Source organism: Eutrigla gurnardus (assembly GCF_963514095.1).
Source record: "Eutrigla gurnardus genome assembly, chromosome: 19".
Classification (NCBI taxonomy): domain Eukaryota; kingdom Metazoa; phylum Chordata; class Actinopteri; order Perciformes; family Triglidae; genus Eutrigla; species Eutrigla gurnardus.
The window spans coordinates 8,824,979-8,850,463 of NC_139930.1; the positions used below are offsets into that span (position 1 = coordinate 8,824,979).

The 25,485-nt window shown below is 41.0% G+C and overlaps 2 protein-coding genes across 4 annotated transcripts in view; one reads left to right on the forward strand and one right to left on the reverse strand.

Moving 5' to 3' along the window:
- The window catches only part of stxbp1a (syntaxin binding protein 1a), a 32,624-nt gene extending 30,441 nt beyond the window's left edge, over positions 1–2,183 (forward strand). For both annotated transcript variants that reach the window (XM_084035075.1, XM_084035076.1), the window contains one exon: positions 409–2,183. Coding sequence is in view for 1 of the 2 variants with exons in the window: in XM_084035076.1 (XP_083891202.1) it covers positions 409–491 (83 nt within the window). In the remaining variant the exon portion in view is untranslated. The remainder of the gene's footprint in view (positions 1–408) is intronic.
- On the reverse strand, positions 706–20,762 carry akna (AT-hook transcription factor). Of its 2 annotated transcripts, none has more exons than XM_084035050.1 (23): positions 20,273–20,762; positions 16,441–17,021; positions 15,314–16,088; positions 14,887–15,190; positions 13,587–13,661; positions 11,601–11,757; positions 11,240–11,340; positions 10,544–10,603; positions 10,336–10,454; positions 10,040–10,214; positions 9,559–9,719; positions 9,232–9,387; positions 8,714–8,960; positions 7,914–8,020; positions 7,501–7,763; positions 7,247–7,394; positions 6,600–6,752; positions 6,313–6,446; positions 5,880–5,999; positions 5,147–5,263; positions 4,876–4,965; positions 4,449–4,593; positions 706–4,002 (listed from the first exon to the last, which is right to left on the reverse strand). In XM_084035050.1, the coding sequence occupies exons 2-23, from the start codon at positions 16,778–16,780 to the stop codon at positions 3,750–3,752; spliced, it is 4,200 nt and encodes a 1,399-aa protein (XP_083891176.1). In that variant the 5' UTR covers positions 16,781–17,021; positions 20,273–20,762; the 3' UTR covers positions 706–3,749. The 2 variants fall into 2 exon arrangements, with proteins under 2 accessions (XP_083891176.1, XP_083891177.1); XM_084035051.1 differs by having other exon boundaries at positions 15,314–16,059; positions 16,430–17,021.
- Positions 20,763–25,485: the final 4,723 nt, after the last annotated feature.

Below are 25,485 nucleotides of genomic sequence, written 5' to 3' on the forward strand. Positions count from 1 at the left end.
ACTTACAGTCTATTCCATGATCGTTCCCATTAAAGTAGTTACTATAAACCATAGATGAATGTAGTGAAATAAAGAGTACAAAGTATCCATCTGAATGAAATGCAGGATAGGCACTTGAACTTGTGCTTGTGCAGTAAAAGTACTTGGTTATCTCCCACCTTTTCAGAATTAGTCTTCCAATCTCTTCGATCCATTTTAACCTGCTGGCTAACTGATTATGATTTAATTAGTTTGGGTTGCTCAGCGCTTCCGTCTTTTACTTTCAACATTATGTGAGACTACCCTCATCTACAGTAGGCATTCATAGCAAGAGCTGAAAACACATTTTTCATCTGTTTCCTCCCAGAAGTGCAGATCTAACGCTCTGTGTGTGTATTTGTGTGTTCTTCTGAATGTGTGTGTCTCCAGGATCGACCCACATCTTCACGCCCACCAGCCTGCTGGAGCAGCTCAAGGCCATGAACAAACCAGACGAGGAAGTCACAAGCTAAAATCCTCCGGTCACATCTCTCTCCTCTATACCTTAACCCTCCTCCCTTCTACCCATCTCACCTCTGTATCCTGCCCCCTACATTAATGTGTATGCATCTTGCTTGAGAAGAAAGGCATCTTAGATGATGAAAAAAATATATATATGTTGTATCAAAGAATCGTTGCAAGTATTCTCATGTTTTACAATGGATGCAACTAAATGAACTTATTTAAAAAAAGGTTTAAATATCAGAACAGAAGGCCATTTAAAACTGAAAGTACCAAAATGTAATATTGTATGCTATGAAACCTGTGCAAAAGGTAGACATTTTCTGTTTGTTCCTTTGGGTTTCCTCCTCGGTGTGAGTTTTATTGGACGCGGGTCGAGCAGGGATGTGCAGTTGGAGAGGTCAATGTTGTAAAATATATCATATCAGTCAACATGCAATATATGTATAAATATATTCATCAGAGAGGAGTCCCCCTACCCATTTGAGATGTTCGTACACAGTAGCATGCTTGGACTTGTGTGGACTGTTAATGTGTTTGTATCCTGTGTGGATGTTCTGGGAGCCGCAGACTTAGCACTTAGCTTCCTAAGTTGAGCTTGAACACTTCACCGAAAACCTCTGTTCTGAGTATCGAAACATAGAAATACACACGTTGAAACTTTTCAAGCCACTCCTGACGCAACGGTCCATCTGTAAACTCCACTGCCTGTTCATTAGGTAAAACTATGGCAATATAAAACTAATACATTATCTAGAACATTATAACTACTTAGTTTGTCTGCTTACAGTCAGATACTCAAAACATACATTTTCGTTGAAGCGTTCATGTATAAATGCTTGGTTGAGCAGACATTGGAAAGACAAAGAGCTCTGTGAAAAGCCAGAGTCATCCCTCCTCCGCCTGCTGAGACTGTAAAGTATTTACTTGCCACAACCTTTTTCCTTTCTCCGGAGAAACTTCACGTTTTAATGTCAAAAAGGCCGTTGCTTGCTTATATTTAATGAATAATCTTAAAAAGGGCCAGTTGTATTTCAGTATTGTATGTTGTCAGATTAAGTCTCATCATTGGTTAGTAATGCTGTTTAATTGGGCCATGCACTGAGTAGTGTTGTGTATGTGCCATATGTTGCTGTTTTAGCGTCTCACTGTTGACTGGTGATATTTCTGACTGTGAAGTAGTGAAACTTTTCCTTTAAAAAGAAAAATGTCAATGTGAAGCCGCCGTGTTTGTGACGTTTTAGCTGTAGTTGTTAGTGGTCAACTGGGAAAAAGATCTAATATCTATATTTTCTTTGTCTGTTTCCTCCTCTGGTGCAATGTAAAACCCTCCAATGGTGAATGGCTTTGCAAAAAAGAACTTGAATCCAAATCTTTTCACTTTTATTTCCTCCCTCCCTCCACTCTTTCCTGGCAAACAAGTTGTATATTGCACTATAATGCGTTTTCTGTGATGCAAACGCTTGACTTTGTGTTCATATTTTTTCTATTATAATTTGCTGTTGTATAGGGTTTACTCTGTCAAATCAATTGATTTATATCAAAATTATTTATCAGAGAAAAAAATAATAGTGATGCATTAGTCTGTCCCAAACCTGTTTAACTTATGGGGATTGTATGTTTGCGAGTGTTGAAGCACAAACAATACTTCCATGTGTACCTAATATGTTCTAAGGCTGTCTAATAAATTGGCTTCCATTACATTTAAGACCCCTTTTTGAATAGTTTATTTAACTACTAAAAACAGTTAAGTACAGCAAAAGCAAATGTTAAGTTTCACCTTTATTTGGCTCCTTAGGGACACCTGAAAATATTATCCATAAAATATATTTTTTAAAAAGACAGTTTGAAAAATAACAGTACAAAAAGGATTAAAAATGAACTACAAAAACCCACATAAACATCACAGTTCTATGGTACATTTCAACCAAATAGAATTCATGAAATAATCTGTAAAAAATAGTTTAATATTCCTCTGTTGGTGTTGGCATTCCCACCTATTTATACAGTCTGTAAGCTTAAACAGCCTTTGCAGTGCTGATGTGTGAATTATTATTAACATAAAGCTGGGCAGTTACAGTAGACTTGCCTGTCTGGCTCATACAGTTAGCCTCACAAGCTTATAATTAAAATACTGTCAATCTAAAAATCCACAATTTAAAATGTGCAGTACACCAGAGAAATGTAACAACATAAAAGCAGACTAATCTTGAGGATATCCAGCATCTCATTTATAAAATAAAACCATGTCTTGTACGACCAGGTCATCAACAGGTAAACATATTTTTAGATTTCTACAAATTAGACATGATTTTAAATAAATGCATGTTCAATAAAGACAGTCACATGATCAATAAATAGCTCAAAATAACTGAGTATTAAGTTGTGACAACTGTCATTTCAAGAAAGCTGTAACTTCTCATGTCCAATGAGTAATAAGTAGAAACTAATGTCTTTACTTCCTCAAACTGATCTACAGTACGACATCATTTTAGAAACTGTCATTTTAATTTATGCCAGCACATCTTTTGAAAATATTATTATTATTATGACTGCTCAAGAAACAAATTCATGGCCACCTGGGACTTGTTTGCCTCCACACGACTCCCAACTTGGCGTTGGCTGAGTAACAGTGACAATGTTGTCCCGACCAATAGCATCACGGCAGTATCAGTGTGCATTAGCCAGCATCAGCGTTATGGGCGGGCTCCAGGCCTGGGCCCATTCAGTAATTTCCCCCGGCCCAGGAGAAATCAGTATTATTATAGTAACTATCATTTACATTCTGTTTGTGATTTATTATTATCATTTCTGTTGTTATTGGATGTGCTTTATCTAAATGTTTCTTTTGAAAACATATATAGATTTGAAAATAGAGTTTGTTTACCTCTAGAACCCCCTACAGTATGTCATTGTTAGGCTTCTACACTAGACTACTCAGGACATCATTAGCCAGGAGGGCCTCCACTGGCACTCACATGCATGTGTGGCCTGACCAGCTATGTAAACAAAGCACAGAGAAGCTCGCATAAACTATATTGTTACATTGCAAATTAGCTGTTTGCTGCTATATTAATGTTCTGAATGTCATGTAGAGAACTGGATGGCCATACAAGTATATCTTAAAAAAATGCAGTAATCAAAGCTTCAGTTTTTCCTCCAAATACAGGAGTATTTTTAGTTTTAATTTACCTGGTCCTGAACTCGCTCCCTTCAGCTCCTGGTGATGCTGACAGTCTCAGGTTAACGCTGCCTGTGAGGCGAGCAGACTAGTGGCTGCAGGACTGAGTCAGGAGCTCCTGGTAGTGCAATCCAGTAGCCAGAGAGCGAGCCATGTGTCCGGAGGTGTGCTTCATGTGCCGAGCTGCTCTGATGGCTCTGCTCAAAGAGGTGTCCATGGTGTGCTGCTTGTCCGTGGACCGGAAGCATCTCGTCCTTCCCCTCGACTCCCTGCGACCTTTGCCACCTGAAGCTCTGCTGGTGCTGTTGCTAGGAGACACGTAGAGGGGCGCTGAGTACAACCTGAAGAGAAGGTAAGATTGATGACAAAAAAAAAATAGTATGACAGTTGAGATGATCATTATATTTATACAGATTATCTTATTAGACTATTTCCTTGGTGCTTTGCATTTTGGGGTATTTTTTAATATAATTCATTTCAGCATATTCCCAGTATATGTGTAGTATGTACTGTAATAGGGACTCAGCTTCTGCATACATTAAAGGGATAGTTTGAAGTATATATTTTGAAGCAAAGCAAAGCAATGTACTCCTGAATTATCCCTTTAAGTTTGTCAACTGCAGATTACTTTGTCAAAAGTGTTAGCTCACATTGTATTCTTTTTCAGGCTCTCATTCTCTTGTAACAATAAGTATCTGTTTGTGAGGCCGGTGTCTGAATTCAACCAAGTGGGTGCTTCATCATATGTCTAGTACGTATGCGTGTAGCGAGAGGGCAGGATGCTCACAGGAGTGGTGGTGGGCACACTGGCATGCACTGCAACAGTTCAGGAGGAGCTGCAGCTGCAAAGTATCCGCTCCTCAGAGCTCTGTCCGGGGACATGGCTGGTCGGCAGCTTGTGTGTGAGGGGGAGTCGAAGAATCTGCGACAGTCTGTGATGCACAGGGCAGCTCCATTAACACTTAACACAATTAAACTAATTGAATTGACTGCAGACTGAAGTAATTCATTTCCTGAGCACAGTGACTGTACAGAACATGTACTTTGTGCTGCTGATACTGAACAACAAACTCATGGATTACATCATCAACCACACACACACAGAGTAAAGGCCTGTAGGATAAAGAGGTAACTGTTTACACCTCTCCATCAGCACTGAAAGCAGCGCTCTGTTAACAGTGTGTTGGAGCAGCATTTGATCACATGTCTCTAACCTGACTCAGCGCTTCTGGAGGGTTCAGTGCATCTGCAGAGAGGACAGCGATGACAACAAGAGGAGTGGGTCAGCTCTCTGTCGCCACCAGCTGGCAGGGAGAGGAAAAACAAGCAAGCAGGACAAATTATGAGGACAAAACTGCAACACTGACTTCAAAGGAATTAAAAAACAAAATATTTTTGTCCTTTCTTTGCGTAAATGCAAAGCAAGTAAGAACAAACACATAGAAGGAAAAAAAATGTCTGCTGGGATGGAAGGAGCCTCCTTACTTTCCGGTTGCCCTTGGTGACGCGACAAACACTGTGGACACAAAGGAGCTTGACGCCCTCTGCTGTCAGGTTCATCTGCTGTTTCAGACCCTTGTACAGCCACAGCAGGATGCTGCCCTGTAACACAATGCAAACTGAATCACCAGTGGGATAGACACAATCTGTGCTGGCAGATTTGAATCTAAAATACATTCATCTGTGTTGACATGAAGAAATGTGACAACGAAATGACAAGAAGTCACATTTTTGGGTGCGTCTATATAATATTGTCTCACACATGGAGATTATTTTGAAGGTTGTGAGGAGAGAGACACTGAAGTAAACGTTACAGGGTTTGTATGAGCCATGACAGAAGGTGTCAGGCTGTCAGGTTAGGACATTTTACTAATGCTATAGTGTTGGCTCAGTATAGCCATGTCATTCAAAGCAATTACAAAAGGGAAACCACTGCATTAGAATGAAATTCATCTATATTCTGTTAGATAACTGCTTGCTATTCTTGCAGTCTCAATTAATATGCCGCTGTTGTGAACTGTGTGGACTGGGTTGTCCTGTTGATAAGAGAAACCAGCTGTAGCCTCTTCAAATTCTGTGACAATGACACTGTCAGCATGTGTGAGCAAAACACAACACTCCAATCTTCCCAGTCATCGGCGTTTCTTCTGGATTGGTCTGTCAGCTAAAAACGAAGTTGCTATTAAAATGTCTGCAGTGCAGGGATGCACAGTCTTACTGGGGTGTGTCCTGCTGCGGACAGTATTTGTCTGCGAACGGCAGCTGTCTGGTGCTGAAGTGGATGTTTGAGTACACCTGGACACCAAGGGCCGAGGCTGAGGTGAAGAGGGCTCTGAACCTATCAGTGAAAATAAAAACATTACATGGATGAAGTCATAATATGCCTTTTTTTCCTGGGAAGAAAACGCTTCCTTATATCTGTATGCATCTTTTTTCAAGTCAGCACTTGGATACAAGTGGATCCATGTCTTCTATGCAACAGAATTTTACACACACATTATGTTGTGTTATACTCTTTGGATGACTAAATGTAAAGCATTGCTGTTTAGGGAGCATGCTGCATGCTAGTATGTGCATAAATGTGTATTATAAACTATATTTCAAGCAAAGTTCTGAGTTTAAGGATCAACTGCACATTCAGATCCACTTACAGTTGGCAGGTTGTGGTCTTGTTGCAGACGGTGCTCTCTCCCTTGTTATTCGCCTCGGGGTCGACTCCTCAGCTTCATCAACTGTCCGTCTGTCTCTTCCTCCCCTGCTGACATCACCCCATCGCTCCCCAGACCTAAGCAATGACAACGCAGATATGGCTATAGACTTCCTTGCTATAGCTAGAAGGCCTGTCCTGTTGCTCTGCATACTAATAGCAGTGACCTGGGCAGTGTTGCTGTGAGACAGGTGGACAGTGTGGTTACTCCCCCAGAAGATAAAAACCAACCTGATGCGAGGTGTAGAGGTGTTGTGGTGAGTGTAGTTCTCCTGAGCTGAAGGAGCTGCTCTCACAGAGCTCATAGGTGTCGTATTTCTCAGACAGCTTTCTAGTCTCTCCCTCAGTCTGGTCACCTCGGCCTGCAGCGTCTGGATTGCATCACTAAAAAAAAAACACACAAATGATGTTTAAAAATAAATGAAACAATCCAGTTGGAGGCGTGTTTGTATTTAGTACATATGTTGTTGTATTTTTCCACAGGTATCCAAGGTCAAACATGAGTTAAGTCCAGTAAACGAAGTGACCAAATTGCCAGTGAGTATTTAGGCAGGTGTCAGTCCAAACGTACACACACTCTTTGAAAAGAGTCATGCAACACCACACCATGCAGGAATCAATAGAGTACCTCCTAATATGCAACCAAATTCAATAGCAGCCGGTTCTGTAATAAAATACATAAAAAAATATGATGATAGAAACAGAAGGTCTAATGATGTTTCTGGATGAACTTACAGGAGTTAACAGAACATTATCAGAACATATCTGGGAATATTATTTCATATATATTTGTTGGAAAACATTTCTCAGTGGGGAGACATAAACCTGGCCCTCTTTCTACAGCTATCGCCATAGCAGCTGCTGCTACACACACTCACTTGCGAATCGCCACCCGACTGGAGCTCAGCATTCTGAGAGAATCACCATGGTGACGCTGTGCAGCGGGGGAGGAGCCTGAGCTGGAGTAGTGGAGGGAATTAGACTCTGCGTATTGGTTATTCCGTCTGTCTTCAGACACAGCGTGAGCTGCAGAGACGACAGCAGGTTAAATAAACGATGAGAGAAAACACATGAATAAGAGTCATAACCACGTAAGAGAACAACAGCAGTTGCAACGATGTTCAGAACTCACAGGTGTCACTTTCCAACCCAAACTCACTGGTCCCACTGTCCACCCTGGTTTGTTCCGTCTGACGGACGACGCACCCTGGAGAGGAGGAGAACGCGCGTCTCCTCTGCCCGTGTCTGGTTCTACTAGGCTGGTCGTGGCTGAGCCGGGGGCCCCTTCTGGGATTCATAGCGGTGTGGCTGTGTGATGGTGAAGGGGCAGGAGATGCCGCTGACCCTGAGCCTATCTGAGGTTTTTTCTGGTTCCCCTCCTGAGGCACTGAAACACTGTCGCAGCACAAAAGAATATTCAAACGTTGCAAGGTCAGACATCAGTATGCTGTGTGTGTTTGTTTGTGTAACAGGCGTGGGGAATGGAGGAAACATTTATAGTGCCATAAATTTGTGTTCGAGGCCCAGAAGCAGTGACTTCCTCACCTCTCTGGGGCCCTCTGGTGGGGAGGACTGGGAGCTGCTGCAGGAGTCAGACGGCTGCTCTCCGAGCAGACAAACCCACTGTCTGTCTCCGGAGAGATGATCCCATCCTGGTCAACACAACACAGAACAGAGATTATACAATATGAACTTATACATATTCTGGAAGTAATACACAATATTATTTGTCATACTAGATAGTTGTCTTTGTGGAAGCAATACATCATGCTTTAAGGAAAAAATACGGTTTTATTTATCATGGATGATCTTTTGATTGTTGTCTTTATAAAAGCAATAAAACACTGGTTTACAAGAAGAAATTGCCAAGCATACATTATTGCAGTAAGGCCAATAAAATCAAAACAACTGCAGCTCAATTGTCTAGCGACTTAAAGGTTCTTGTGAGCTCAGCGTTTCAACAAACACAATGCCATAATATATATGTTTTTCTTTATTATCTAGACATGTAGTAATAAGTATGGCGACAGTTAAATATATTCTGTAGTTATCTGGAGAAAAAAAAGCATTAAAAGAGATAAAACAAGATCTTGACTGTACAAGAAAATTAAAGAAAATGTTTCAAACTATCTGAAAGGTTGGAATCCTATAATTTATTACAGCTGAAACAATAAACATTTTTAAAAGCATGATTAGGTGTGACGATCTACATTTTTGGTCTCAAAAAGTAAAACCTTCGAAGGCCTCGACTCTTCACATGATCAAATGTTAAGCACTTCCTCCCCTAACCGAGCCACATTTATAAATAAAGTCAATGAAGAATCAATGACAGACTGTTATTTCACCTGAGAAAGCACTCTGCTGCGCCCAGTTTGAAGTTTGGAGTTGCTCCTTTCCAATGCAGTAATCTCTCCCAGACTACTCAGACTGCTGCTGTGGGACTTCCCCACTTCTAACTTCCTTCTGCTACTGGGAGGAAGAACGGGGAGCGTGGCGGACTGGCTGGAGGCCCTGCGTGAAGGAGAACTGGACCTGCTAGTCCGCTGTTTGCCAGCGCCAACAGGAGGAGAGTCCTGATCTGATATGTTGTTCCTTTCAACAGAAAAGTAAAAAAGTTAAGACAATTTGTCCAGTGGAGCTACTGAAATTAGCTTCCCCTATGTGGGTTTGATTTTTGTACACATTTATTTATGTTCAATTTCTTCTTAGGTTGAATATTATTTATCATTCTAGATTAAAAAAAAAGTCTTACATTAAGGCAGGAAAGTACTCAGATTCAGTGACACTCAGAGCTGCCGAGTACAACATTATTCTGCTGCTGGTAGAACTACAACTCATCTTATCTAATTCTCTGCAGACTAACCTCTGTAGAAGACTCTCCTGGACAGCCAGGTTTCCAGTTCCATGACCAGGTCTCTCTTTCTCCTCATCCCCAGGCTGCAAGTCACTTCTTAAGGCAGGAGCTCCTTCCCTCTGGCTATGGTCTAAAAGTTTGGGAAGCTCCTTGAAGCTTTGGTAGCTAAACAGAGGAGGAGTGAGATGATAAAGTTTAGCCTGCATGCTGCGCTCCTTACTGCCCATATCTCCTTCTCACAGTGAGCAAAACAATCATTGGATATCAAAAAACAACCTTCCTCAGCAAAGGTAAAGATGGTCACTCATCACATTCTTTCTTCAACTAAAAACTCACGGATCCATTAGTGTGGAAAACTCTTGTTCAACGTGTCTTTGTTTGCCATTCAGAGGTTTGAGGTAGTGAGAATTAAAAGTGTCCTCCTCTTCATCACTTTCTTCAGTGGCAGTGACCACGGCGTTCTCTCCTGGATCAACCAGCAAAGCCACCGGTGGGCTCTGGAAGGAGATGAAGTTAGATCATTAGATCAAATCTGACATGGATGCAGTTACGTCCCGTCATTTAATAGAAGGCGTGTGTTCTCCATGAACCAACAACCTGTATCTGTGGGCTGACAGCTAGACAGCTAATCAGCTTTTTAAAGACTAAAAAACTATTTTTAGCACAACACCATTATCTTTCAAATAATTTGTATTGACAGGGCAACAAATAAAACCAGCAAAAAATGCTGACAACCTTCACACTCATGAACAAGTGCAAATGTTAAATAGAAATCCTGTTACTGTGCATAAATACAGACAGAGCTGTATGATGGTACCTGTGGGTGAGCCTCACTTTCTCCAAACTCAAAGGGGACAGGTGAAGGGGTGGGAGTGGGGTGAGGAGGTGAAGAAAGAGGAGCCTCAGAGTAGGGCTGGTCAGGCCCCTGGTCCACCTGCTCCTTCAGCTCATCCAACAGCAGCCCACACTGAAAGATCAGCCCCTCTAGCTCCCTGATACACACACACACACACATACACACACAAACATAAGAAAAACAGCACAGACAACGGAGTGCACACATGTACAGAACATAAAATTTAATCTATGACATATTTTTCTTGGGACTCTTACCGTTCAGCATCAAAGTGGCACATTTCTGCCCCTCGCTGCTGTAAGAGTTTGTGCTCGTTCCTTGCTAACAAGTAGCCCCTTTCTAATGAGCTGAGACCCTCCGTAAGCTGAGATAGACCCTAAAGAAGAGTATGGCATCATTAGTATGAACATGAGGTGGCCATTAGAAGTCATTCTCCAAACTATTTAAACTCATTGTTGTTCTTACCTTGATCTGTTCCAATGGCCTGAGTTTTTTGCTCTTTAGGAGATCTTCAAATGTCTGCAGCTGAATGAAGAACACAAAAACATTTGACTGCTGTGTGTGACAATATTTCACTATCTCAAAATTCTATTTCAACCCTATAGAATGCGATTAAATTAAAAACCTGATTCTAAATATGTTTAGTATATAGTACATCCTTGTACATAGGAGTGCTAATTTCAGGATCAGTCGACTGAGCGCTAATAAAGGGTTGTGGCATATTATCGCATGAAACCAGAGTAAAAAGTGTACAAGATGATGGAGTTTTCATATTTGTAAACAACACAGAAACAAACCTTAGACAAAAGGTGACATTGATTCATACTAAAAGTTTTTAGTATTTCTTAATTCTCAGTGACGTCAAGAACGATACGATACGATGTGTTCGAAGTTATACAAAAATATAACAATGCTACCTGTTACATAAAAACAACTGGTGGGCTAAGGCTAGGTGCCTTTTTATTTCCCAGAAACCTGCCAATTCTCAAAATAAATTGTGCACAAAATAACACTGTAGAACTGGTATTTTGTGTAATGCTTCAGCAAATCACACAGTAGCACAGGTTCATTAAAAAACATTGTAAGGTGTGAATTGATTCAGAATCTTAGAAGTTAAGAATCTTGATTCTTGCATAAATCCCCTTTTAACAGGTAATTTACCTGCTGGAGGAACGTGTCAGCCTGATTGTAGAGAATCTTGACCAGCTGCTGTCCCATCTGAGGATCCGGGCTTCTTGTGGACGAACAGGCAGATGTACTTCCTGTTTATTTGACAGACAAGCAGTGGAAATAAGAGATGTATGATGCAAGTTGTACAGAATGATGCAATGTTATCAGCAGCTGATCATAGATGACAGCTACTTTATTATTTGTTTGCATGTTCACCTTGATGACATTTAAGTGACAATGTCCTTGTGCAGCAATAAATCAAGAAATCAGTGCGACTAATTTCTATGACATATGATTTATGAAATTATGAATAGGACAGCGAAGTGGTAAATATTGGATAGGATGAATATACTCTGATGAGCGCTGTCTTCGTTTGGATGAAGAGATGCAGAGTTCAACGCTGCTCTCTGAGCCTGAGGAAAATCCAATATCTTGAACTTCGAAGTGTCCTGGTTCAGTCCGGACTGCACCAAGTGGCCGGGCTTAGGAGGGTCAGAGTACAGGTTCACCTGGTGGAGATGTGACAGATCTGAGATTACCACAAGTCTGGTGGTCTTCTGGAGCAACTTTTCCTTTCCAAAAGAAAAGTGATATAAGTGACCTGAACTAATGTCACATTTCAAGACATCAACAATTCACAAGTCAATTCTGCTGCTGGGTAGCTTATTCCAGAAATGAGACATTAGACTAGGTTAAAGTACAGCCTGAGCAACAGTACATGTGGTAATGGTGACGAGAACACTTTATATTACATGTTAGAATGTGTGTAGTCTTTGGGAGCAGAAAAAACGGAACAGGATGGTCACCCCTCCCTTCCCTGTTAGCACAAACAGAACTGAATGAAAATGAGAATGAATGGATGCACCTCCCATCGAAGCAATAAATCAAAATGACCTTAAACTGACCTCATCGTGACACACACACACACACACACACACACACACACACACACACACACACACACACACACACACACACACACACACACACACACACACACACACACACACACACACACACACACACACTCTCACTCTCTCTCTCTCACACACACACACTCACACACAAACACACACTCTCTCTCTCTCACACACACACACACACACACACACACACACACACACACACACACACACACACTCTCTCACTCTCTCTCTCTCACACACACACACTCACACACAAACACACTCTCTCTCACACACACACACACACACACACACACACACACACACACACACACACACACACACACACACACACACACACACACACACACTCACTCTCTCTCTCTCACACACACACACTCACACACAAACACACACTCTCTCTCTCTCACACACACACACACACACACACACACACACACACACACACTCTCTCACTCTCTCTCTCTCACACACACACACTCACACACAAACACACTCTCTCTCACACACACACACACACACACACACACACACACACACACACACACACACACACACACACACACACACACACACACACACACACACACACACACACACACACACACACACACACACACACACACACACACACACACACACACACACACACACACACACACACACAGCTCCAACAGAAATGGGCCAATAATTCTTTAAAGTTACTACTTCATGACACGCATCCCGTCTCTCCTCCTCGTTAATGTCTTTCTTATCCAACTTTCTTTTCTCTAATCATTCACTCTGACAAACTGCTCTGTCTGTGATGTGCTCACAATGTCTGGCCTTTGGATCTCTAAAGGTCTGTCCTGTAGAAAAACATAATTGAGGTATAAAGACAAACAACAAGCTCAAACAGTTGAATATATATCTGAAATAAATAAATGTGCATGTTTATTTTTAACACTTTGAACCATATGTAACTTGATTTTCTTATTTTTACTTCTATTGCACAGGTTGAATTTTAATTGTATTTATCACTTTTTATTAATATTTATAGATTGATGCTAGAATCCCTTAAATAAGACAATAATATATCTGCCTGTTTATTCTTAATTCTATACTTATTGAAGGCAACTTGTCTCTCACAGAAATAATTGTCAAAATATAGGGAAAGCTGAAAATGGACATAATAGCACTTCCACAGCTGCTCCTTTGTTCAAGGAGAGATACACAGTAGAGGTGAATCAGGTATTTTTGTCATCTTTCTTTTACATTTTTCAGAAAGATAAACCTTGCATTTTGAAACCCGATAGTGATTGGTATAGTGATTTATAATTGAGAGTATACATCTTTATGGCACCAGTATGTACTGTGTTTTCAAATGATGTACTACTGCACATAAATTATAGCCTAATTTCTATATTAACTACCTTGGCTTCGAGGCGCAGGCGATCAATGGTGTTCTCTGCGTCGGCATACTTAGTCAGCAGTCTGTCGTAGTCCTCCTGCAGCGAGAGGAGAGGTAGAGGAAAAAAGAAAGTAAGAGGAAGGTAAGAGAAAACAAATGCAGAGTGAAAACGTAATCATGGAGTGGAAACAAGGGAGGAATAAAAAAGGAAAGGCAAGGGAGGCAGAGAGAAAGCAATGGATCCTAACCTATTATGACTCAGATTTGATCAACCAACATCAATGCCCGACCTCACTAATACTTGTGGCTGAATGGGAGCAAATCTCTGCAGCCAGCTTCCAAAATCTGGTGGAAAGTCTTCATGGTAAGAGGTTAATGGCCCATGGTTTTGGTGCAACGATCACAAATGGGGGGAATGTTCGGGTGGCAGTATATTTCTGTCCATGTAATGTGCATCATGGTCAGCTCTAAAACACACTGGTTCACTTTCAATACATGTCAGTAGATGTTATACGTTATATACAACCCTGTGTTGCCGATAAAAGCATCATTCTTACTCATAAAATGGCAAAATAAATGTAATAACTCTACTATCATACTAAGACTAGTGTAAATGCAGCATGGAGGGACTGCAGTAGCCAAACTTAAATCTTATCTTTAATCATAAAGGTGGTGCAAAGGGAGAAGAGACCAGGAGCACAAGGTCAATGATCTGCAGACCACTTCCCAATTTCAATCTGCTTTTCTGTAGTAAAAAGATAAGTCACAAGTCCAAGCTTTGTGACTGCCTTGGTACAGTAGAGTGATTGCAAAGCATTAAGAATAAAATACTAGAAATACACAAGAGCAGGGTTGATATTGATAACCTGGTGAAAAATAGACTTCCACAGAGAAGTTCTCTCTTTAGTATTATTTGTACCACACAGTACTGTCTGTGTGCTTTCCCTGCTCAGTCCATGTTATCTAGTTGTTTGACATCAGCGTTGCCACAGAAACAGGTAGAATGTAAAGAGAGACAGCTGGTCTATCGCTGCCTCTGTGAATGAGCAAGGATGGCGATGAAGTGGTTGCAACCTCCTTTAGGAGATTTCTCTTTTGACATTTAAGAACATTTAGTTTTTGAATGGATCCAGTTTGATTAAGACAGTATCACTAGGATTTATAAAAAAAATAAACAAATAAAAAAAAGGCTTTTCTGGAGGTGAGATGCTGAATTTTTGACCGTGTTGTCCTGGCTGCCATTAAAAAACTGAATTTTCTGGTGGCAAAAACACAGGTTGGCCAAAGCATATTTGTGTAGCTGCAGTGTCATCTACCAGTACCTGTAGTTGGTCCAGCAGTGTGGTGGCCTGCTGGCGGGATCTGAACTCCTGTGGCACAGTGGAGTTGGGGGCACTGGTTGGTGGTTTGTAAGAGTCTGATGAGGCAGCAGATCCATCAGTGTCGTACAGTAGGACTTCTTTCACAATGTCAGCAGGAGATTTAAACACAAATGGGGGCTCGGGGGACAGGGACGTCCTCTTGGAAAAGTGTCTGCTCTTCGGGGGCTTGTAACCTCCTTTGGGAAAATGGACTCTGGGCTCCACGTTGGAGAAATCTGGTGTGCGGTAACTCAGAGGTCCTTTTCTGTAAAAGTTATGGTTAGTGCTTTTTCTTAAAAATACATCGAGATGTATGAAAAAAAAACAAGGAAGGCTTCGAAGGCTACAACATGAGGCATGGTTAAAATGCTACAGCACTGTCGCTCACCTGGATTCATCCACTTCAGCAGCATTAATGGTGGCTTTTGGTGTTCTCGTCTCTCTGCCAGGACTTGAGGTCTGATGATTGAGTTTTAAGGCGTCTGCCTTGCCCATGCTGGGGGAACGAGTCCTTGAAGATGTAGCTTCTGGTGAGTGCTGCCTCATCTTCCTTGGTGAGGGAGTAGGCTGTTTACGAGGCTTATCTGAGTTATCTGATGCTTTTACAGGCCCGTTATTTACTCCGCTGTAATCATTTGACAGAACTTCTTCATTAAACATGGCTGCTGGAGGATGAGAAGCCCTGAGCTTTACTACAGGACATCTAGGACTGGACTTGACACTTCCGTGCGACTCTGGAAGACTTTCTATGAAGCTTATCGCTGGTAAGGTTTCAGCATCAATCCCTGGAGCAGCAGCTAATTCCTCAGCAGTGAGGTGGAGAAGGTGTGGGAAAGTGACTGCTATGATCGGTGAGGCAGGCTGGGATATTCGGCAGTGATGATTGGAGACTCTAGAAGGTTCTGTGGCTAACAGGTGAGCACTACAAGATCTCGGAGAGCTGCACTCATCATTCTCTTCTTTGGAAATATTGCTCTCAGCCAAACCATTCATGGTTCCACGCTCCCTTGATGTGCAAGTGGGTTTATTTTTCTTTCTCTTCCGATCACTCCGCGTCACCGCTTCATCTCCATCGTTCTCCTCCTCCGTCATGTCCAAGTATTTGTCCCACTCAGTCATGCACTCGTTCCTCTGCTCTTCTTCTCTACCCGTCGAGTCCTCAACTGCCAAAAGCAAGAACAAATTTGATTACACATTCATTTTTAAGTTACCTTTAAAGTAAAACCTTCCCTTAAATTCCAGCTTATTAGTCGACAGAATTTGCAGTTGATTCTTCGTCTAATGTGATAATAAACTGCATCTCTGTAGACTGTGGAGTGGTAGTCTGATAGTAGAAGCAACCTGATAACATCAACTTGCGCTTTAGGACATTTTACAGTCAAAACAATTAATTTACTAAACAGGCCTATTGGTAGAACTGATGGATGCCTTGACCTGCAGAAAGATATAGGACTAGTCACACACATTGTGGTTTGCAAAATGGTCCGCTGTAATGGAAAGAAACTAAAGACTCACATGGTGATAGCCTTTGTAAATCCTGCTCCTTGGGTGCGTCCCTCTCATGCCCACTAGTGACTGCCGCCTCGAGGGTCAGGGGTCCAGGGTACAAGTTTGGGTTACATTCTGCATCTGAATCCCAACAAGATCCCTCCAACTCCACACCCTCCAGTGCTTCAGACAATCCAATGATGCCGTTCTCATCCATCTGGCTAAAAAAGTCATCGTCCTTCTCTGCCTCTTCATCATCCTCATCCGCCCACACATCCTCAGATAATACAGAGGTGGTGGGTGACGTGCGTACCGGGGCAGGGGTCCAGACAAGAACCCCTGATTTGGTTTTCTTTCTAGTCTCCATTGCCCCCTTCAGGTCTCAGCTCTGACCTCAGTTAATGTCTCAGCCAGGCACAGGGATGTGCAGAACATCTTCTCTTGTTGACGTAGCTCTGCAGTGAGGTCCACTTTCAAAGCCATGACTACAGAGGGTTACTGACTGCAGGTCATGTTAGTAAGCTGGGATTGTCCAGAGGTACAGCTAAGGAGAACTGCTTGGCCAGTCTTCAGTTTGGAGGTAGGGTAGATCTCTTTGGATGCAGTTGCTGTAACACAAAATAATATCAGCTGTTTAGTATCTTTAACCATTTAACACTGCACTCAAACACAGAGGCATCAAGGAACAAGGAAAACAAACATGTACAAGGAAAGATTAAAAAAAGGGAAATACTCACAGTGCATTATCAAATACACCATACCAGCAGTACCAACACATTTTTTTTCAAGCAGTAAAAATATAATGAATTGTGTGATTTAATTGATTAATAGTTTTAGTCATTTTTGAGTCCATGTCTCATTGTCATTTTTCACCATTTTTTGACTTTTTTTAGACTGATGATTAATTCAAAATTAAGCCGCAGATAAATTGGTCAAGCAATGCAAGCAGCATCAGGCCTAGTAACAGCCTTAAAATTAGGAATGATGTTCAGATCATGTGTAAGCATTTATAGCAACAACCATGCCTCTGAATGTGCACTATTAAAGTCAACAAATGTATTTTAATGTTCCCGTTGGTTTATTTTATTCATGATGCACTTGGACGTGGGAGTGGTACACATTTTGTCTGACATCTTGTTTGAGGTTCATCGCTTCCAAGCTTCTGTTAGTCTACACAACATATAACTTAAGAATCCATTTGATTGCCCCCAGGTTGCACAATTCAGCATTTATAGTTCAGACATAATAAACATGTAACCTAGTTTGACTCCTAGTTCACAATGTTACTACAAGTCCCCTCAGTATCTTCCTAGAGCTGATACGCTCACTATGGAAACTCCACAACAGGAACATAAGCTCTGCTTTTCAGCACAACAATACATCTTTGAGTCTATTTAGTCCTCTAAAAAGTAAAAAAGAAAAAAAAGTTCCATATCTTTATAAACTTTGATTAAGGCATGTAGCATGCTTCAGCACCAATGTCACATTGTAATTGTCATGATAATCACAGTATTCCCTTAGTGTACACATATGGTATGCATTTAAACTTTATATTATAATGCTTTTTTAAGTAATATCAGCAGCCAGTAGGTTAATTATTAAAAAAACACACATACGAACTCAAAACTATTAAAAAGCACTATCAGAGAAACTTACTGTGAACTTAAAGCAAGGAAATAAGCATTCTGTATATCAGAACGGTCATTGAGAACTGTGGTCACCACCATGATTCTTTTATCAATATCCATGATTACCACAAGAAGATTATAAGCCTGGTGCTTCTTATGTGCGACAATGTCTCTTATCAGGTGAGGCTTATGCTTTTTTGCTCAGAAATCCAGACTCACTCCTGTACATCCACACAGACTTGTTGTGATTTTGTTAGGAACAAACAAGGCTCCGTGTATACGACTGACATGCTGTCTCTGCAACCCTTTCATACACAAATCAGCAGAGTCCCCACGCTGGCCCACATGGCAAACTCACCATGCATTTAAAGTAGACCACAAGCAATTAGAGCACACATCTCAGCGGAGAAACAACTTGAGGGTCACGAAAAACAATAACTTTAGAATAGAAAGAGCTAGAGCTTATGATTATGACATTATTTAGGCCTATTCCCTTCCTACGCTAACACACAAGAATGTCTAGGGACCCAAGACGAGGCCTACCAGGAGACAAGGATGAAAATATGTGCAGTTGTTGGATTAAACACTGTTACCAATGGTGCAAATGCATATACTCAAGTAAAGTATATAATGGTTTTCACCATTAATTTAAAATAAAAATAAAACATCTAAAGAACTGAATTTTGAAGTCATCTTTGCATTGTGACATTTCTACCTTTATTGAAGTAATGGTTCTGAACACTTCTATCCCTGCTTTCACCTCTAGTGAACTCAAAGCCATTTCCAAATTCAAAAACTTTATAGGTTTTCTGTAATTGTTGGATTTCTGAGCTTCTGTGGTAAGAATAAAGCAAAGAAACGACTCACCTGTTGCTCTGCTCATGCTCACTGTTTATCCCTGGGGGAACTAAGGATTTATTTCAGCTACCAGATGGGGGGATTAAGCTGCTCTAAAGCCCTTACTGGGGGCTTCACTGATTGTAAACAGACAATGATCATCAGTATACTGTACATCCAGGACAAGAGGCTAGCTCAACTCCTCACAGTGTTCACAATCACCTGTCAACAAACTAAGGTTGGACAGGTGGGGTGGAGGAACGAGAGAGAGAGAGAGAGAGAGAGAGAGAGAGAGAGAGAGAGAGAGAGAGAGAGAGAGAGAGAGAGAGGGAAGAAGAAATGACAGACAGAAAAGGAGAATTTCTACTGTCATTCCCAGTCAGCTGTCTAAAATCCTTCAGCCTGGCCGTCAGGGACAAAGCTTATATCTTCACAGGATGATGGCAGCTGAATTCTGAGCACAGAGAGCACAAGTGTAGCTGGAGCACAAACTGGCAGAGCTAGAGCAAGGTGCAGTGTCCTGTTTAGGACGGCCTAGTGACTAATATACGACAGCTAATCTTCTTAAGGAGGCACGGGGAGAGCTGAAGACACAGGATAACCTGTGCAGTGTAGTGGCTGAATAAAACGGTACAATTATTTAGAATTGTGCTGAAATAATTGGTTGATAAACTATCAGCATTAATAATAAATTCACAATTTAAGTTATTATTGAGCAAAAAATTGGTTCCACCTTCTCAAATGGGAGGATTTGCTGCTTTTCTCTGTTTTGTATCACTGATTTGTTGTAGTATGTTTTATAAACTCAGGTATTGTGAGATGTAAGATGTAATACCCATCCAGACTGAAACGTAAGTACAAGGTGAATAAAATAGGCAAAATATCACTGAACTGGTGGGAGGAGAATTCTACCTGTCTTTCACAAAATCCTGTAAGTTTTGGCTGCAGACAGCAGCTTTGCACCAGTTAACTCTGCCAGTGACATCCAACAGAGGCCACGTTGTGTTGCCAGTTGCAGCAGACTTTCTCAGCTACTGGGTCAAGTCAAGAAAGAACAGTTTCCTGCAAAAAAACATGTAAAAACATATTCTCATGCCCTGAGAGCCATGTCAGGAAACAAGTCTCTTACTTGAAGCCAACTATCTGTTTCTGATCCACAGTTTCAGACGAGCAACAACACACTTTCTTTCATGTGCTTTACAACAACCCAAGAGTGACTTAACAACTGTTAACCAGCCTGACAGGTTGGAGGCCAGAGCAACGCAGAGCTAGCGTTAACTAAAACCAGTTATATCTGTGCGTTAGTGGGGAGAAAGCACACAGAGAAATGTGAATTTCACTATTGTGAAAGTTACTTTGAGAGCATCTGTATCAGTATCGAGTTGCAAACTCACCTCACATTACAGGTAGATGCATTTCTTTCGCCGACTTTGAAAGAGTGCAGAGATTTCACTGGCAGACATCATCGAAGGTCGGTTGCCTCGAAACCGCACAACTTAAAGAGAGGACCCACCCCCGCATCACCATGGCACACACGCCACAACAAACCCCGAAGGTTAACAGCTCAACGGGGTTTCCTCTCTAGCACACACTTTGGCTGAACTGCGTCATTTAGCAACGTATTTGTCTTTTCTAAGCTGTAAACGGTGAAAAAAACGTTTGGTAACGTTTAGCCGTAACGTTAAACTAGCCAACGGTCGGTGCCAGTTTCAAAAGTTGGCTATCGTCACCATCACTTAGCGTTACTCCCAACTTGCACGTCAAAACAAACGCAAACAACCCACAAAAGATGTCGTTCAGTCGCGTGGTGTTGGTACCTTAATTCCGGAGGAGTCACACGAGTTAATTTCTCCCAAAACAGTCGGGTTTTTGATATTTAGGAGGGTAATTATCAGTCTTTGGAGTGTGGCACTGATTTTAGCTGGCTGACCAGTCACTCGAGGCAAGATAGCAAATGGAAACATTTTGTCCTGAGTTTAGTTTTTCAGGGATATTTAAACCTCTAACAGTCCCCGTGCAAATGTTGAGTATATTCAGACAACAACCCTGATACTTAACATCAACGTTTTCCTACCCTAGTCTGAAAGAAGTCGTTTAATTTTGGGAGTTTGTTGCAGTAGTGTTACCTGACAGACAAAGTTCCGGACATTACACCACCATGACAGTTGAAGCCAAGGACTGAGATTGTGATTGGTTATGAGGGCTCAGGGGGCGGGCCTAAGCGTAGAGAGAACACAAGGCGTGATTTCGGGAAAAGGCCACAAGGCGGGACTATTTCCTTACTTTTTAAATGTCATCCAACTGTAGGGAGGATACCGTTCACCTCAAGATCTTATTGATGTCAACACAAGATTTCATCGATACACATTAAAACAGAAATCAAGAATACAAAACGTCTGAAATTAATTTTAGAAAAGTCAAAAATCCCCCCCCCCCCAAAGGAGAGGGTCATACAAAAATAGGTATCTACATTATCTGTCAAAATTCAAATAGTTTTTCAAGCTTCCCCATGCTGGCTTTTATCAATAGTTCTAAAACATACTTTTTTTAATATGTCTTGGAAAAAAAGGTAATACCTTTTTTCTTTAACTCAGATACTGACTTTCCCCCAGGCCGACCTTAACACACTGAAACAGCAAAAACTACAATTTGCCCTCTCCTGTTTGAACATGACAATGCCTCCTTGCACCCACATTGTTGGTTTGATTGTACCGAGTTTGGTGTGGAAGAACTTGACTGTCCTGACCTTTTCTGTTTGAGTGAACAGAGTCCACTTTGGCCATGAAGTGGTGCATTCTGTAACACATTGGTCCACGTTAAAAAAGACACCTCTTGAGATTTGAATTTTTTGAATAGTTAATTCCAAAGCCAGACTTTTTACCAAGGCCGAAGAGAAGAAGTTAAGAAATTGTATAGATACATTTTTTTTAAGTCACTCCAAAAAGTAAGGCTTATCCATCCTGGTAAACTAAATCACATAATTCTACAGTATAACAAATACAATATATTTATAATTGCATGTCAAATGGTTTGAAAAACTGGTTGAAATTGAACTGAGGGAAACAGAGATGACTGAAGCAAACATCGATCAGCAATAATCGGTCTCATTCAGACCTTCACAAAAAACAAATCAGTATTTCATCTTGGTACGAAGAAACAAAAACCAAAGTCAAAACACACTAGATTGCTATTTGGCATTATTAGAGAAGACACAGTCACTGGCACTGATCCAAAACCTGGTCTGCATGTCTCAAAGATCAATGCTTCGGGTGTTAAATCAGCCCGTCGTAGGCAGATTTAAGGGGCTGTTTGGTCACTGCTTTCAGGGAAATACATGTTTTCTGATTAGTTAAACATACCAAACAAATTTGAGTATCTAGTGCCCCGTAATTATCTCTGGAGTGCTGCCAGCAGAGAAATACAGGTGACATGATGACTCTCAATCATATTTTGCAGATTCAGGCAGTACAGAGGTGTAATATATATAAATAATTTCCCATATACCATCGGACCTCTATATATTGCTTGTTCACTTGGACTAACAGTCCAAAACTAAATTGTAAAACATTTAAAAAGATACAAAACAGAAGAGAGCATAAAACCATCTTCACATTTGAGAAGCTGCAGCCAGAGAATGTTTGCCTTTTTATCCTGATACCTATTATCAGTCAAGTCATGTTTTATTTGCCAAGAGTCACAAATAACAATCTCAATGCTTGAGTCTCTACTCTTCTCTTGTTCCTAAAAATGAACATGTAAAACGAACACAAAATCATTCTCTCCATCTTTAAAAAGGTTTTCTTGTCAGCTGTCAAACAACCAACCAAACAGCATTCCCAAGCTGTGTCCCATGTGGAGACTGGATTGGTGACGTGTCCAGGATGTACTCATGCCAGGACGGGAAGCTCCCACCCGAACAACACAGGCGGTTAAGAAAATAGACATTTCAGTATTTTAGTGCAGTATGTTCATCATGACATCATAAAAACTGTGCATTTCAAAGGAATATTCAAGTTCATGTATCTTTGAAGTTGATAGACTCTGAAATGAACTGATAAAGAGCTGGAAAGAAAAAGAGACCATTTAACTAATGACAGCTTGATAAGGTATTCATCCGCTGCCTCGGCTCCTCTGACATCCCCTTCTGGGAACACTTTGGGTTTGCTCCAATTCACACACCAGTGCTCCAGTGAGGTCCAGCAGTGATGCTGGATGAGGTCTGGCTCACAGTCCAGTCCGTGTTCCAGTTCCTCCCAAAGGTGTTGGATGTGGTCGCTGGTCATTACTCTACAAGTCAAGTTCTTCCACTTTTTTTTGTGGACGTGACTCTGAAAATAAAAGCAGACAACCCCCTAGTTTTTGTGCAGTTATCTTTATTGAAAAATTAAACACACTTTCTGTATAAATAGCATGTCATTGTACAACACTCCTCGTTAAAATGGGCAGGAAGCGGGTGAGAAGACTGAAAACAAAAAGCAAAAGGAGGCAGCTGAAGAGCGTGGCGGGCGGGACAGCAACCAAATCAACTTGCGCAGCTAATAAAGCAGGAGAGGCACACTCAGTGAAACAAATAAACATCATAAACAAATAGACTCAGCAGGTGGTGGTGGTTGCTTTATGAGGCTGACCTTTGCAGGGAAGCAGTGGTTCGGGGGGGTCAGCAAACCGTGTCACTCCGCTACAGCAACAAGACGATGTCTGAGCTGACTGTGTCTCTTGTCGGAGCCGAGGCCAGCACCTCTCTGTCTTGGCGTCTGATAAATGAGACTGTCAGCGGCCTCCATCGCTTCCCTCCATCATCCCTCCCTCCTGGATGACCCTTTAATATCAGATCAAAGAGAAGGCCGAGCCGCTATCGACACATGTCGAGCAGATGGGTCATTATGGAGTTAACTCACGGAGCAGTTTCTGTGACGAGGGGGAGGATTCTGCAGTTCAAATACGCTTCATAAACGTCTAAATAAAGGAATGAGGTGAAGATGATAACAGCTGTTTCTTTCCCTGTAGAGCTTTACTCATCAATGTTCATGTTTGACTGACTCTGAGAAACGTTTACACCTGAGCAGGCTGAAAATGTTAACGTCAATCGAAGCCATTCAAATAAAATAATGAAATACATAAGATGACTGAACTTTTCATGTGCTGTAAGGTCTCTGTATCAAACCCAAATACTTTTTTGGTACGATCCGTAACAATTTTAGACTTTATTTAGGTTCATGTTTAGACAACATTTAACATTTGGGATGTTTTGACTTCTTTTGTTTAAGGATAAGGTTTTTATATATAGATGTTTTTTTGTGAATCAATGAATTGATTCTAATACATCTTGTTCTTCTGTGACACATCGCATCAGTGAGTCACCTCCACATCGACGGCTATAAATACTCAAAATCAATCCGCAGTTGAAAATAGTCCCTAACAAGTGCACTATTCACTCCCAGGTAACTAAGGTTCGCTAAAAACTACACTGCCCAGCTGTTTTTTAAATGAAAGAATATAATAAAATATATATTTGTGATGAGTTTGGTTGAAAGCAACATAATGTTGGTTTTGGTCTTTTCTTTTTTTACAATAAGACCAATAAAGAATAACACTCGCTTTATACTTTCAATATAAAAAAAGCTTTTTGTAGAAAAATATCTTTGAATTCCAGGTAGCAAGTACTCTTTTGGTATTGGTACCGCATGTTACTACATCACAGTATTGACCTTGCCCTGTTTGTGGTAATATGAGTTTTAAAGTGTTTTAAAATAGTTTTGTCTCAGATGCAGGATAATTCCACAGATGAAAATGTTATCCTTCAGTTTCAGAATCTCAAAAGTGACTTAAAACACAATCAAATCAAAAATGTAGAGATTCCTTCCAGATCCGATGTTGAATAGACTGCGGACGAACTCCAGCTCTCATCTGTCTGAATTCTCCTCCCATTCCCTATCTATTTCCTTCTGTCTCACACATAAACACACACTCTTGTGGTTTTGCTCCGTTTCCCTGATATTGTTTGTATAATCACGTCCTGAATATGCATCCAGTTAACATTTCCCCTAATCAAATTAGTGGATGAACCCGAACGCCTCAGTACTTCCAGTCACACTCTTTGCATTTATAAATGTGAGCTTCTCCACAGTTCCCTCAGACGTAAACCGATAGCTTTTCATCACGCCTGTTGAAAAATGTTATTTAAACAAGTAACTGTATGATTCAGAGCTTCAGATTGTCTTACTTTTCTAAACAAGCACTAGATTTATCTTCCTCTGGATTCACTTGAATGTTGTCACATGTCACTACTTCCTGAGTTTAAAGAAACCAAACCAGAGTTAAAGGGGGCTGAAAATTAGACTAACGTTCATCAGATGGACAGAACCACCACTCAAAATGAATCAAAGGATATATAACATTATAAGACAAATTATATCAGGTGTAAATGCTGGCATCTTGTCGAGCTCCTTTATCATCTAGTGGCTAAAATCAATTTTAGTAGATTCAAAATATGTTTTTGTGGTTGAGAAGTCCACGCCTTTATATATATATATATATATATATATATATATATTTAAATATATCAACAGCAGGGATACGATGTAAAAGCAAAGCACAAATGCTGTTC

What these genes read in the sequence shown, in the direction of transcription:
- akna (XM_084035050.1), bottom strand. Translation starts at nt 16,780, where the DNA reads ATGGAGACTAGAAAGAAAACCAAATCAGGGGTTCTTGTCTGGACCCCT. An exon ending in CTGACACGTTCCTCCAGCAG is followed by an intron (nt 10,604 to 11,239) that starts GTAAATTACCTG and finishes TTCTTCATTCAG; the next exon opens with CTGCAGACATTTGAAGATCT. An exon ending in AAAGTGAGGCTCACCCACAG is followed by an intron (nt 9,720 to 10,039) that starts GTACCATCATAC and finishes ATCTCCTTCCAG; the next exon opens with AGCCCACCGGTGGCTTTGCT.